The sequence below is a fragment of the Ceratotherium simum genome, chromosome 16 (genome assembly GCF_057802395.1).
Source record: "Ceratotherium simum simum isolate JZ-2026a chromosome 16, ASM5780239v1, whole genome shotgun sequence".
Lineage (NCBI taxonomy): Eukaryota > Metazoa > Chordata > Mammalia > Perissodactyla > Rhinocerotidae > Ceratotherium > Ceratotherium simum.
The window spans coordinates 40,457,568-40,470,411 of NC_141915.1; the positions used below are offsets into that span (position 1 = coordinate 40,457,568).

At 41.2% G+C, this 12,844-nt stretch overlaps 1 protein-coding gene across 2 annotated transcripts; it reads right to left on the minus strand.

Moving 5' to 3' along the window:
- Positions 1-229: 229 nt before the first annotated feature.
- KRT23 (keratin 23) lies at positions 230-12,844 on the minus strand. Of its 2 annotated transcripts, none has more exons than XM_087440215.1 (8): positions 12,449-12,844; positions 8,255-8,337; positions 7,421-7,577; positions 6,180-6,341; positions 5,971-6,093; positions 2,629-2,849; positions 1,742-1,773; positions 230-332 (listed from the first exon to the last, which is right to left on the minus strand). In XM_087440215.1, exons 1-8 carry the CDS (start codon positions 12,842-12,844, stop codon positions 247-249), a joined length of 1,260 nt encoding a protein of 419 aa, XP_087296341.1. In that variant the 3' UTR covers positions 230-246. The 2 variants fall into 2 exon arrangements, with proteins under 2 accessions (XP_087296341.1, XP_014646189.2); XM_014790703.2 differs by having other exon boundaries at positions 230-341.

The following is a 12,844-nucleotide window of genomic DNA, read 5'->3' on the forward strand; positions in this document are numbered from 1 at the left end:
GGGAATCTGAAGACTGCAGTAGGGAAGTAGAGCTTTAAGCTCATCAACTCCTACTTTGATTCAAAAAGTGCAGCAGTATATCAAGATCATTATGGAACATCTGATGAGATTGTTACAGAGAAAAAAATAAAAGTTTGAGTTTGATAACTCCGGGAATACCTCTTAGGACTCACTCATTTGTGTCTGGGCAAGGACTTTCCATTGGGGAAAAATAGTTTTTACAACAGGCAAAAACTTTTATTGGTTTCATGAATACTTTTGGATCTCATTCACTTGCGAAAGAATTACTCTTCCGTTGATGCTCTCCTGGGTGATGGCCTTGATCTTTGGAGCTGCAGACGCTGAGGGAAAGAGCAACGAAGAGGTCACTGCCATGCTCCTCCCACCATCTGAACTGTACTCATTTTCAGCTCCCTGCACTCAGCACCTGAGGCTCTCTGTGCCTTCCAAAATGATCACTAAGCAATATGGCGGGCTCTGCGGGAATGAAAAGAGATCTCACCAGGAAGGTTTTTCCTCCCACCCTCCAGGAAATGAGGGTGCCTAAACAGCGTCACCTTCTAGGGGTCAAGACCTTCATCCTAGATATGCCTAAAGCAGAATCTATTCTCTAACCACAAGCACTCAAGGAGTCCTTTCTGCTCATGTGGGCTTTGTAGCACTTGTGTCACAGATTCTGTGAGCTTACAGAGCACTAATGCCATTCTGGGCACTTCATTTGAAGATCTATAAAGCATGCTTATGAGGAATGGGTGAGAAGCCAGGGATGTTTATCATGGTCACTGTTTTCAAAGATATGATTTATTTGAATAATGCTTTGTTGACATATTAGTAAACTGATTCTAGACCAGAGGGAAGAATTGAAACCATTAATACACATACGGGGAGAACTTTGTTAAAATCAAACCTCTTCAACAGCAGATTGGGCCACCCCACCAAGTAATGTGTTCCCCATCCCTGGCGGTGGGTGAGGAGAGGCTGAAGGTTCATCTGTCGGGATCTTGCAGGGGTTAGCAGTTAGATCAGCTGTTCTGTGATGGTTTCTCAAACTCTGATTCTCTGAATCTCTAATGCCTTAGAACATTTTTACCACTTGTAAATTAACAGAAAGTACCACTTGTCCCAGACTGTGGTTTCTTGGAACTTTTCTGTGAGATGTTAAAGGTAATCTGAGAAAATAGAGTTCCCAGATCAAAGATATTTGGGAGCACTGGGTTACACAAAGTAAAATGTTCCTTTCTCCCCCCACAGCAGTACTTGTTCCATCTTGAAGTTACTGACACACAACATGACTCTTCACGAAGAGGATAATGGCACATAGTATTCCCAACCATATCTGGCCATAGAGCACAAAAATACACGTTTCAAATCTCATGGAACACTAGTGTACAACAGAATATAGTTTGGGAGATTAGTGAAATCATTTCCTTTTAATTTTCTAGGAGTTTAGTAAACAGACTCCATTACTTAATAGAGATAGAATAATATTAATGATTATTTTCATTCACTTCACTGCTTGCAAAGAGCTTTCAGATATATTGTTGAGGACAATATTGAGAGCTCGCTTTGTTCCGTGTTATCTAATTTGTTAATTCAAAATTCCTGGCCGTTTGGGAGTGAAATAAAAATTGAACACAGGAAATTTGGGAGTACACTAAGGATTACGAATACTACAGAATGGATAAACGTGCTGATTTCATTTGTATAAAGTAGATTTAAACAATTAAAGAAATTTTTTTACCTTTCACACTTGACTTAGATTCCTCCATTGTCCTATAAAAGGGATAAAGGTTAAAGCTCGTTTTAGTATTAGCAACAATCATAAAAACTTCTCAAGATGAACTAACTTCCTTTGCCTGCTTGTAAATTTGTGGATCTTTAATGAGGATAATTGTCTGAGCTGTGTAGTCTCAAGGTCAGGAGGTCATGGGAGAACCCTCCTGGATCCAGAAGCCGGTTAATAATGCTTCCCACCGACCCTGGGGTCAGGGAAAGTCTACCAAACCACCTCTATCCTTTCAGCTGGCTGCAGGCTTTGCCTCCACCAGGATCCTTTTCAGGATCCTGGGTCTGAAGCCTGGAACCCCTGGGCTGTTCAGCCTGTTCAAAGTTTGGTCCGATAACATTTTATTTATGTATTTTTAAAGATCTTCTAAACCTTTGTCTTGGGTCGTAGAATGTATGTGCCCTTTTTGTGGACAGCCATTGTCGTTTGCCAAGATGGTCAGAAATACCAGATTGAAAATCTAGACATCTCAATCTCTCTGAATCTTTTCCTGCTCTTGGGCTAAAATATTTACCAAACCTTCCTTTTTTGTGGAGCCCAAATTGTGTGCATTCCCACTGGGAAACACTACAGCCAAACCTTCTTAGTTGTTTCTTTCTAGAGATTTTAATATATTAATTTTAACTGTTGACCTCAAATCTCTGTCCTGGGAGTAAGAGCTGATTAATTCACACTTGCTGCTTAATGAAATAGAACCTGAGCTAAGTATCTTCAGGAGAAATTTAGCGTAAACCTCTCTTTCTCTAGAGTGACGATCACTAGTAGTACCCTAAGGTACACGAACACACACACAAGCTGGGTGCCCTACGTGTCCTCCTCTCCCCTGCCAGCCTCTGCCTTACCCTTCACTCTCTCCCTCAAGGAGCTGGCGGTAGGTGGCGATTTCCTTCTCTAGGTGGGTTTTGATGCCCAGGAGGACCTCGTATTCGTTGTTCTGATGCTCCAGGTCATGGCGTAGCTGCTTCAATTCCTCCTCATAGTGGGAGATGATCTGTTGCATGTCCTGGAGCTGGCAGGAGTACCGAGACTGGGTCTCCGATAACATGTTTTCTAAAGCAGATTTCTGAAAGAGGAAGTGATATTTCTTCCCTTAATTGACTGGTGGCTTGATTGATTCCATAGCACGTGCTTGTTGAGTAGTTAGAATACACTGACCACTCTGCTAGATGTCTTGGTGGCTGCTCGGGATGCAAAGATGAGAAGCAGGCTGACTTACAGGTTTGGGGCTGGGGCAGTGAGGAGTTGAGCAGTGTGAGGACTTAGGAAGCCCATTTTCTGGGTATAAAAACTTTGTGTCGGGGAGCTCTTGGCAACTTCGCTGCGCTCCTGGAGTGTTTATTGTTTACGCTACTCGGTTGGGGTTGGGCACATGCCGCCTTGCCCTGATCTGTTCCTTACCTCTTTGTGCTTACATTCTGTCTCTGGCTGGATTGAAAACTCCTAGAGGGAAATAGCAACTGGGATGGCTGTCTCTTTGTATCTTCACAGAAGGATCTCGAGGAGGGATGCCAGATAAAATAGAGGGCACTTAGTTAAACTTGAGTTTCAGATGAACGAGTAATTTTTTTAGTACAAATATTGCCCCAGTATTGCATGACACATACTTATACCAAAAAAACTTTGTTGTTTATCTGAAATTCAAATTTAACTGGGTGTTCTATATTTTAATTTGGTTAATCTGGCAACCCAAGTCTCAAGCAATGCTTTTTTGATTATGGCCATGGTAACAAATTGTCATTTTTGAGGAAATTCTAAAAGCTGCAAAATGCAGTTGCTGGGCTAGGATACAGAGAAGCGAGTTCAAGTTCCCGTTCTGTTTGGATTTGCCACTTGCTTTCCTGGAGCACCCAATTTGAATCTTAAAGAGAAACTCATAACTGAGCTGGATACTCTCATTTTATCGTGGCTGCTGACTTTCAGGGGGCCCTTAATGCTGCCTGCCCATTAAACCACATGTCCCTGGTCTAGTCACTCTCTTATTCTCCCAGAGCGCTATTTCATTCCTTCTCCTCTGTCTTCAAACCTCCCTCCTCCTCATCCTTTCGCTCAGCCCATGGCCTTGCTTCCTACATCATTGAGAAGATGAAAGCCATCAGGAGAGGACTCCCACCAGCTCCCACCGTTACTCCCACCCACGTGCTTGAATCTGTGCCCAGATACTCGTTTTCTCCTGTTACCAGGCATGAGCTGTCTGTGCTCCAGTCATCTCAGCAGTTGCCTACCTTCTTGCATCATCAGTGTTCTCCTCTCTACTAGATTATTCCCACCAGCTTTCAAATAGAATAATTTCTCCCACATCAAAATTTTTCTCTCTTGAAACTATATCTACCTATAGCTGTCATCCAGTTTCTCTGATCTCTTTCACCTACGGCAAAATTCCTCAAAATGTTATCTATACCTGCTATTTCAAATTTCTCTTGGGCCGGCCCGGTGGCTTAGCAGTTAAGTGCGCGTGCTCTGCTACTGACGGCCCGGGGTTCAGATCCCCGGTGCGCACCGACGCACCGCCTCTCCGGCCATGCTGAGGCCGTGTCCCACATACAGCAACTAGAAGGATGTGCAGCTATGACACACAACTATCTACTGGGGCTTTGGGGAAAAAAAAAAGGAGGAGGATTGGCAATAGATGTTAGCTCAGAGCCGGTCTTCCTCAGCAAAAAGAGGAGGATTGGCATGGATGTTAGCTCAGGGCTGATCTCCCTCACAAAAAAAAAAAAAAAAAAAATTCCTCTTAACCTCCCTCTAAGGTTCAAGGCTACACAGTCTGGCTCCGTCGTTACCCCATGGCCTCTCCACCTCTTCCTTCCTGCCTCCTCCCCTTCCCGCCCCTTCTCTCCTTTCTCCTTCTCTTTGTTCACCCACTGCAGCCACATTGGCTTCCCTGCTATTTCTCCAACCCACTGGACACACGTGTGCCTCATAGCTTTTGCATTTGCTGTTCCTTCCACCCGGACCCACCCCCCCGCCATAGCCACATAATGCACCTCCTTACCACTTTTAGGTTTTTGCTCAACTGTCACCTTAACAGTAAAACTTTTCCTGACCGCCTTGTTCAAAACGGCAGCTCTTCACCCAGCCGCACCTTACCTTCCTCCCATGCTTCATTCCTTTGTAGCACTTTTCTCCATCTGACATATTATGTATTTTGATGATTTGTGCATTTATTATCTGTCATCCCCACTAGAACAAAAACTCCTTTACTGTCAAATCCTCAGTGCTTAGAATAGTGTCAGATAGTAGAATGCATGAAAATGGATATAAATGCCCTATTGACCTCACAGGGTTGTTGTGAAATACTGTATGTTAAAATGTTTTGAAAGCTATAAAACACTGTAATTATTTCTGTGCTCATTATTATCACTGTGACAGTGCACGTTTTAAATGTCTGTTCACCATCACTGATTCCTACAACATAGCAGTAATTTATCACGTGCACCTACAATAAAATGAACTAATTATTTCTCCTTAAGACTGAGGGCGGAGTAGCACTGGGGAATGATATTGATGATGATTAGAAGATTCAGATAGGCTACAAAAGGACTCAAAGGATAGATTTTATTTAATGAATTTTGAATGCTTAAGATATTTCACAAAGCAATTTACCAAAAACCATGAAGATTATAGAAATGACTTAGACTCAAGAATTTATAGTTTACTAGGTGATAAGACACATACACAATGATTGGAATCAGGCAGGCCTGGATTTGCCACCGACTCATGTTGGCACCAGAATTTCTTTTTATTGGGGTTTGGGGGGACAGCCTGGTTGTAAGTGGGGAGAACCCTGGTCGAGATTATGGGAGTCTAGGGCTGCCCCACCCCCAAAACACCACATGGCTTCGCCCCACTGACGATTTACTAGCTGTGTGACCTTGGGCCTATTTACTTAACTGTCTGGAGATTTGGTTTCCTTATCTCTAAAATCAGAACAATAAGACCTACCTGGAAAGGTTAATGTGAGGATTGATGACATTTAATACAATGAACTCCCTAACATACCATCTGACACAACGTGGATACTCAATAAATGATAGCTCTTATTATCATTCTCATCACAATTTGGATGGAAAGTGGGAAGTGAGAGATGTCCCAAGGGATTTGGGGAGATGGGCGCAAAAGAGAGGTCAAGGAAAGCTTTGCGGAGGAGGCGGTACCCATCCAGGATTTTCCAAGCTCAGACTCACCCTGTTGCACTGCGCCTGCAGGTCAATCTCCAGGGCCTGGAAAGTACGCTTCAGTTCATGGGTGTCACTTTGGCTGCTCTGTACAACTGTTGGACTGGCCACCTCCTGGGCCGTTGCCGCTGACTGTGAGACCAAGCAAAGGGCAGAGGCATTGGCATTGGACCACATGGAAATGGAACCTTTGGGGAGTCTGGGCACCTTTCTTTTACCTGCTCTTTATACCAGGTGTCCAAATCTTGATGCTTCTTCTTTATTATAGACTCATATTCCTGCCTCATATCCTCCAAGACCTTAATCAGATCTTCCCCTGGGGTTGTATCCACCTTCACATTGACCTTGAAGTCGTTTGGCACATGATGTTCCTCTATTTCCTGTTGAATAATGGAGAAAGAAAATGAATCAGCTGTGACAATCAGAAGGCTGAAAGTGTGTTGATGGGCAGCAGTTAAGGCATCTTTTAGAAATTCAGCTTATGTGGTTACTACTCTTTCACTGATTTGGTTTGGTTTCTCAGTTATTACTTGCTGATGACAAAACATTGTATGCTTTTTTTTCTCTTATACTTTTATAAAATAAAGATAGTATCAGACAGGTATCAAATGGCCTCTGTGATTACTGGCTTAATCCTTGGTTGAAAACGTTTCAGAAAGAATTATGCTTACACAGTGTATAAAGTACTCTTCAGCAAATATTTGTGGGTGAATTGACACATTTAAGCAGTTGAACTTTTCAGATTCTAGACCAAAGCTTTTGGGAAGCAGCTCAGTAACCCAAAGCCAAAAGGTGTAGAGGCTTTTAAAATCTCGTCAATGCATTATGACTCTGTAGGGCTGACACCCATAGGATATAAAAACCAAGAAACCCAAGGAAAGTTTTAATGAACAATCACTGCCTGACCAGCTGTTCAGAAACTGAGGCTCTTTGATGTTCATAAGCAATTTTGTTTGCCTAAAATGGGGATTGCATTTCTATCATTTTATTAGAGTCTCAGGGACTTTAGATGGATAGTAACTTTTTAAAAGTCAGTTAAATGCTTCTGGAAATTAGGATTCTTAGTTTTGCCACTAGTCATATTTACCTTGGCCAGTGGCAGATTCTCTTTATTCTATTGTCCCCCAATTTGCTGCACATTGGGTCAATGGAGGAGGTTCAATCTCACACATTTATTCTTACACTATTATATTAATAAACAAGTCTAGGTAAATATTGTGTGTTAACAAAATTGTTGTCCAATTCGTCATTAATTGTGATTGTATTTTGGCTGTTGTTATTGAGTAGATAACCTTGAAGTTGGAAAAATTAGATATTTACATGGGTTCTTTATGATTATTTAGGTGGAAGGACAATAGGGCTGGCCTTCAGTTGGTGGTTTCTTGTGTAGCTATTGAATCACCTGAAATTTGCAGATTGAGAACTGTGCCAGTTATCAGGAGCTCGTGGGGAGTCCTACCTGCTCATGGCGCTTCTTCATGAGGATGAGCTCTTTCCTCATTCCCTCAACCTCCTGTTCCAGGTCTGTTATGACAATGGTCAGATCATCCAAGGTCTTTCGGAGACCCTCAACTTCAGTTTCCAAGTCTTTCTTGAAAGAGTGTTCATTTTCATACCTTTGGTTAGAAGGAAGGGAAGAGCACACCTGTTGGTAGAATGCTATGGTCTTTGTAAGGATTTAGCTTAGTCTAGAAATGACTCTCTTACTTTTTAGGTTTATTGGGAGCAACTGAATACATGCTGTGCATCCTCTGTATGTCTATTTCATGCGTGTTTTTCTGTGATGATGATTCAATGTTATTTTTTTTTAATTAGAGAGAATAAAATAATAAACATCATATGCCCAGCACTTAGATTTAGCAACCATTCACGTTTTGCCATATTTGCCTTATCTATATTCTATTTTGTATTTTGAAGTCGATTATTGACATTATGACATTTCACCCCTAAATACTTCAGAATGCATTTTTTAAGAATAATATGTTTTTCTAAATAAGCATAATAACATTATCACACCTAAAAAATTAATGATAACTCTTCAATATCATCTAATTCTTGGTTCATATTCAAATTTTCCCATACCAAAAAATATATTTTATATCTGGTTTGTTTAAACCAGGGTTAAGACAAGTATTTGTTCTTGTTATACCTTTTAATTGTATTTTAGTAAGATTTTATATGTGAGTAATGGTGAGATGTTTCCCTTTTGCAAAACAAAAACAAGAGCAACCCTCAAAACAAGACAAAACCACCAAACAAAAAACCCCCACAACACAGTCAAGAAGGAACTTACTTGAGGCTGAAGGCGTCCACTGCCGTCCTGGCGTTGTCGATGAGGAGAATGATCTGAGCATTGTTCAGCTGACCGCCCACTATCTGTAAAACACGCACCGAGAGTCATTTCAGTCGGACACACTCATACAGGAGAGCTGCATTTCTGCCCTCTAGTCTCCTGGTATATGACTTGTCAGCATAGACGACTCTTTTTTCTGGCTACACATAACTTGTAGGTATGTTGTGTATGTGTTTGTAATGTATTCTGTGATGAGAATGCCCCATTGTAGCTATTAAAATGTTCACTGAAATAATTCTTTCCCATTGAATGAAGCAGCTTAATAAACTCTGTGTTAAAGCCTCCTGTTAAAGACTTTCACTGGATATTTATATACTTTTTTTTTTTTACTTTAAAAAGAAAAATGTTGTTGGAAGTGTCTCCCTGAGCAATTGTGTATACATATATGATTTGTAAATAGGTCTAGGTGGTTGTAATCAGAGAAATGGTGCACCTTTGATGTATGTCACTGTCTTTAGGAAAATTGGATGGAAGATATCTCAATGTCAAAGGTATAATACTACTTTTATATCACGCATTGTGCTGAACTAGGAGCTGGGAGATTTTCCTTTTACTTCTTGTTACTGACCAACAGCATGAACTTGGGCCAGCCACTCCACTCCCTGGGCTTCAATTTCATTATCTGTTAAATAAGTAGTTTGCACTAGAAACAGGTGACATTAGAGGTCCTAGTTCCAAACTTCTGTAACTTAGTTGAACCAGAGAATCCTGTGACAGTCCCATTGTGTGTATACAGACAATTCCTTTATTTAGAAAGGAGTTTTTAGGACAAAGTTATACCTCAATACAAAGGCACCTTTTAAAAATCTGGTCCTATTCAAAGCTCCACTGATTACTTGGAATTTGGTGTCATGAATGCACAATGGCAGGATTCAGAGGTGGTAAGAACACTGGGTCTGGAACTCAAAGAGCAGGGCCTGGGATCCTGCCCCAGCACCCCGCTGAGTGTGCTTGCCGAGTCTTGGTTCTTCATCCATAAAAAGGCAATAATAATAGCCGCTTCATCAAAGAGTTGTGAGAATTTGATTAGAAGATATTAAATAAAATAATGTTGTAAAATACTTAGCATATTCTGGGCATACTGTAGACACTCTGAAAAATTAGTTGAAATTAAATGAGTTCAGAAAAATCTAAATTGTTTAATTTTCTTTTTAAAAATCTAGCACTTTTTTAATTAGAGCCAATGTCTGTGTTGGATAAACCTCAGGTTTTATATGTTGAAATGCATTCTCAAGCTTGTGCTGTTCGTGGTGAAAGATGTCCAGGCTGGCTGCCCCTGCCCAACTTCTTTCTTCCCTTGGTGGATTCCAAATAGTACTGTGACTACTTCCTTTGCTCTAAAAAAGGATTCTGTAGGTATTTCCTTGTCTCCCCTCCACAGTGCTGCTTAGGGACTTTCTTACCAATGCTTTTCTCTCCAGGCTCTTTATTCTTTGTATTATCTATGCTCATGGGAAATGAAAAGTAGCTCCCTCCAAAAAGACCTGGGGACCCCTGGGGTTAGCTTTAGTTGTGCACCGAGGTGTTGATTGACATCCAGAGAAACCATGCACTAGATGCCCCACGGAATCAGAAAATCAATAACACCATCTGTGGGGTTATTTGGCTTTTCTGAGTTAAATTGGTAATTTATCCATTGCAAAGCCCACCTTAAGAGTCTGATTCCCCCAGCCAGCATTCTCATAGTACATGAGTGCTGAGTTCTGAAATGCACTTGATATAGGAGCACATTTAAAAACCGAAACTATTTCCACTGTTCGATTTTCCTGATACCATGTGATGACACAGTGACTATTTCTGAGACATCCTTCACGGTAATGAATGGATGAGGGTGGACTGAGAAACAATATATGAGGCATAGGCTTTGCCTTGTATGTTCTAATTAATCACCTGGATTCTCCCCAAGGCCTTGAGTTCATTCTTTTAAAAGAAACTAGTTGGTATATTAGTGCCGCATTGTTGCTCCAGGGTGTGTAATCTCATACTGGGGAGAGGAAAATAGAATTTTTGACCGTAAACCAAAATGCCAAATATGTTACTATTGTGAGCTATTCTAAGATTCTAATATCCCTATGACTATGTCCAACGATGTGTTTCAAAAAGATAGGATTAATTTTTGAGCTCAATTTCTTGTAGACTTTTTGAGTAACATTTAATATCCCTAGACTGGAGGTGGGAGAGTGCTGTGTCTACTCAGAACGTTTCATCAAGGCCCGGGCAGGGGTCAGCCCTGAGTGGTTGTGGGACCTCTTTGGGCCTCTGTTTTCTCACCTGCAAGCAGGCGAGGTTGGCATAGATAGACAAACTCCATTTCAAAGAGTTGTTTTCTTTACAAATGGAGAAAATACAACTGAAGTAAGAAATCCAGAGAAGAGTGGAATCTGAAACTGAAGAAGCTTCCTATTTAGTGTCAGAACCCAGAATCCCCGGCCACCTGGAGAGTGGCTCCTTGTCATTGCCCCCACTCACTTTTCTCAATCCTGCTCCAAAGAATTTAGGCAACCACTTGGTCTCAGTCTCCTCACCTATAAGTTGGGGATAAAAATGCCTGCTTCACAGAATGAGATAATACGTGTGAAATATGTATTGTATGCTTGTATGATTAACAATGCAAATGTATTGCATTATCTTTATTAATAAACAGTATCATTTTTGTATGAGGTAGGCTAGTCAGCACCGTGCTGTATGGAAATTATAAGGCCATTGGAAACAGACCGGGGTTAGAATCCCACCTCTGCCTCTTCCTGGTGGCTTTGGATGGCTATTTCACTTTTCTGAGCTTTAGTTTCTTTCTAGAGTTGTTGTGAGAATTAAACTAGATGATATAGAACGTTTCCATCATTGCAGAAAGCTCTTGGACAGTGCTGATATGTGTATTAAATACCTAACATGATGCCTGGTGTACAATAAGTGCTCAATAAATGTTTCCCTCCCTTTTCCCCCTTTCCCTCCTTCTCTCTGCTGTCAGCTAGTGAATTATTTGACCAGGTCTAATCTCACATTTCCTTTGGAAGTTATGTTCTCAGCTGTCCATTTGCAAAAATCTTCTATTCTCTCCATTCTAAAACCAAAGCAACTTTATTAATGAAAAAAAATGGTGAAGTTTGTTGAGTCACCTTGTTTTTTCGTAAAGACAACCATGTACTATATAGTTAAGGTAATTATGCAGTTATTAGGTTGATTATTCAATAATTAGGGTTCATTATGAGGACAGATTTATATTATCTTGATTTGTCCTTCCAACATCCATACAAGGACGACTGAGTGTTGAGAAATAATACCGCATAAATATTGGAAATCTGTGATGCCCTTTCTAGGATGGGTTAAATCATGATCTTACAAGGAGTTTTCTGGGGCCACTTTACATAAGAAGGAAGTTGTGTACCTTTAAAAAATAAAATATGAAATGGCCGAATTCCTTCTGCTTCTAGCCAATGTTATGACACATCCCAGAAGGTATAAATTTAATTTTTTTAATGTTTGGTTAAAAAGTTACTTATTTTTTGAAGAAGACTCCATAACCCAATCCTAACTCTAAGATTCCAAAAGTTATTCTCATTTTATTTTTTTTCTAGCAATATGCCATTTTCAAAACTGTGAGCAGCTACAACTAAGAACTTCTATAAGCCCCCAAGAGGAAATAACCAGGGATGTCACAATGATGTATCTGCTACTGGAGTGACATCTTTTAGGTGTGATCTCCAAGACAGTATAACTCAGCTTTTTTTGGTGGATAATCACACTATTGCTAGGATTTTGAGGTGGAGCAGAACTGATGTCATGAGGAGTAAATGCTCTCTTGTGCCTTGTGCACTGTGCATGTGAAATGAATACCGGCCCTTATCATTACTGTTTAATGGTTGGATCATAAATGATACTGGACAGCAGCTGGTGGCCTTACATTTTTAAGGTTTTCTACATAATTTATGTACAGAAAAATAAATATACAAAACAGACTTTCCCAAGTCCAAATTTAAGGCATAATAAGAAAATATCCTTGAATACTTCTGTTCACAATTGCTTTAAGCTCTTTTGCCATTGTCCTGGAAATTGTCTTTTGTACTGATTTCTCCTCCCATGGGTTCCCTAGAAATGCAGCACCCTTTCGAGTTCCAGGGTCACCCAGGATCTTACCTGCTCCTGCAGGCGGCTGATGTTTTCCTCATATTGGGAGTAATCTTGCTTACCACTGGCATCTCTCTGCTGATGCCACTTCAGGATATGACTTTCAAGCTTCACGTTGGCCTCCTCCAGGGCACGCACCTTGTCCAGGTAGGAGGCCAGGCGGTTATTGAGGTTCTGCATCGTCTCCTTCCCATTTCCACCTAGGAGGGAACTGCTTCTTCCAGACCCCCAAGACCCTCCAGGGGGTGGGCAGCTTGGCGAGGTGAAGGAGAGGGAGATGCGGACACCGCCCGCTCCTCTGTGGACACTGGGAGCCCGAGGGAAGCTCCCCGGCCAGCCCCAGCTGCCTCTGGTGCCATGGAGGGAGGCTGAGGGGTTCTGGCTGAAGCTGTGGCTGGAGTTCAT

Excerpts from the sequence above, each read along its gene's own strand:
- KRT23 (XM_014790703.2), bottom strand. The coding sequence starts at position 12,844 with ATGAACTCCAGCCACAGCTTCAGCCAGAACCCCTCAGCCTCCCTCCAT. Across the intron at positions 1,774-2,628 it reads CTTGAGGGAGAGAGTGAAGG|GACAATGGAGGAATCTAAGT; the intron begins GTAAGGCAGAGG and ends TCCCTTTTATAG. Across the intron at positions 342-1,741 it reads ATCTAAGTCAAGTGTGAAAG|CGTCTGCAGCTCCAAAGATC; the intron begins GTAAAAAAATTT and ends TCTTTCCCTCAG.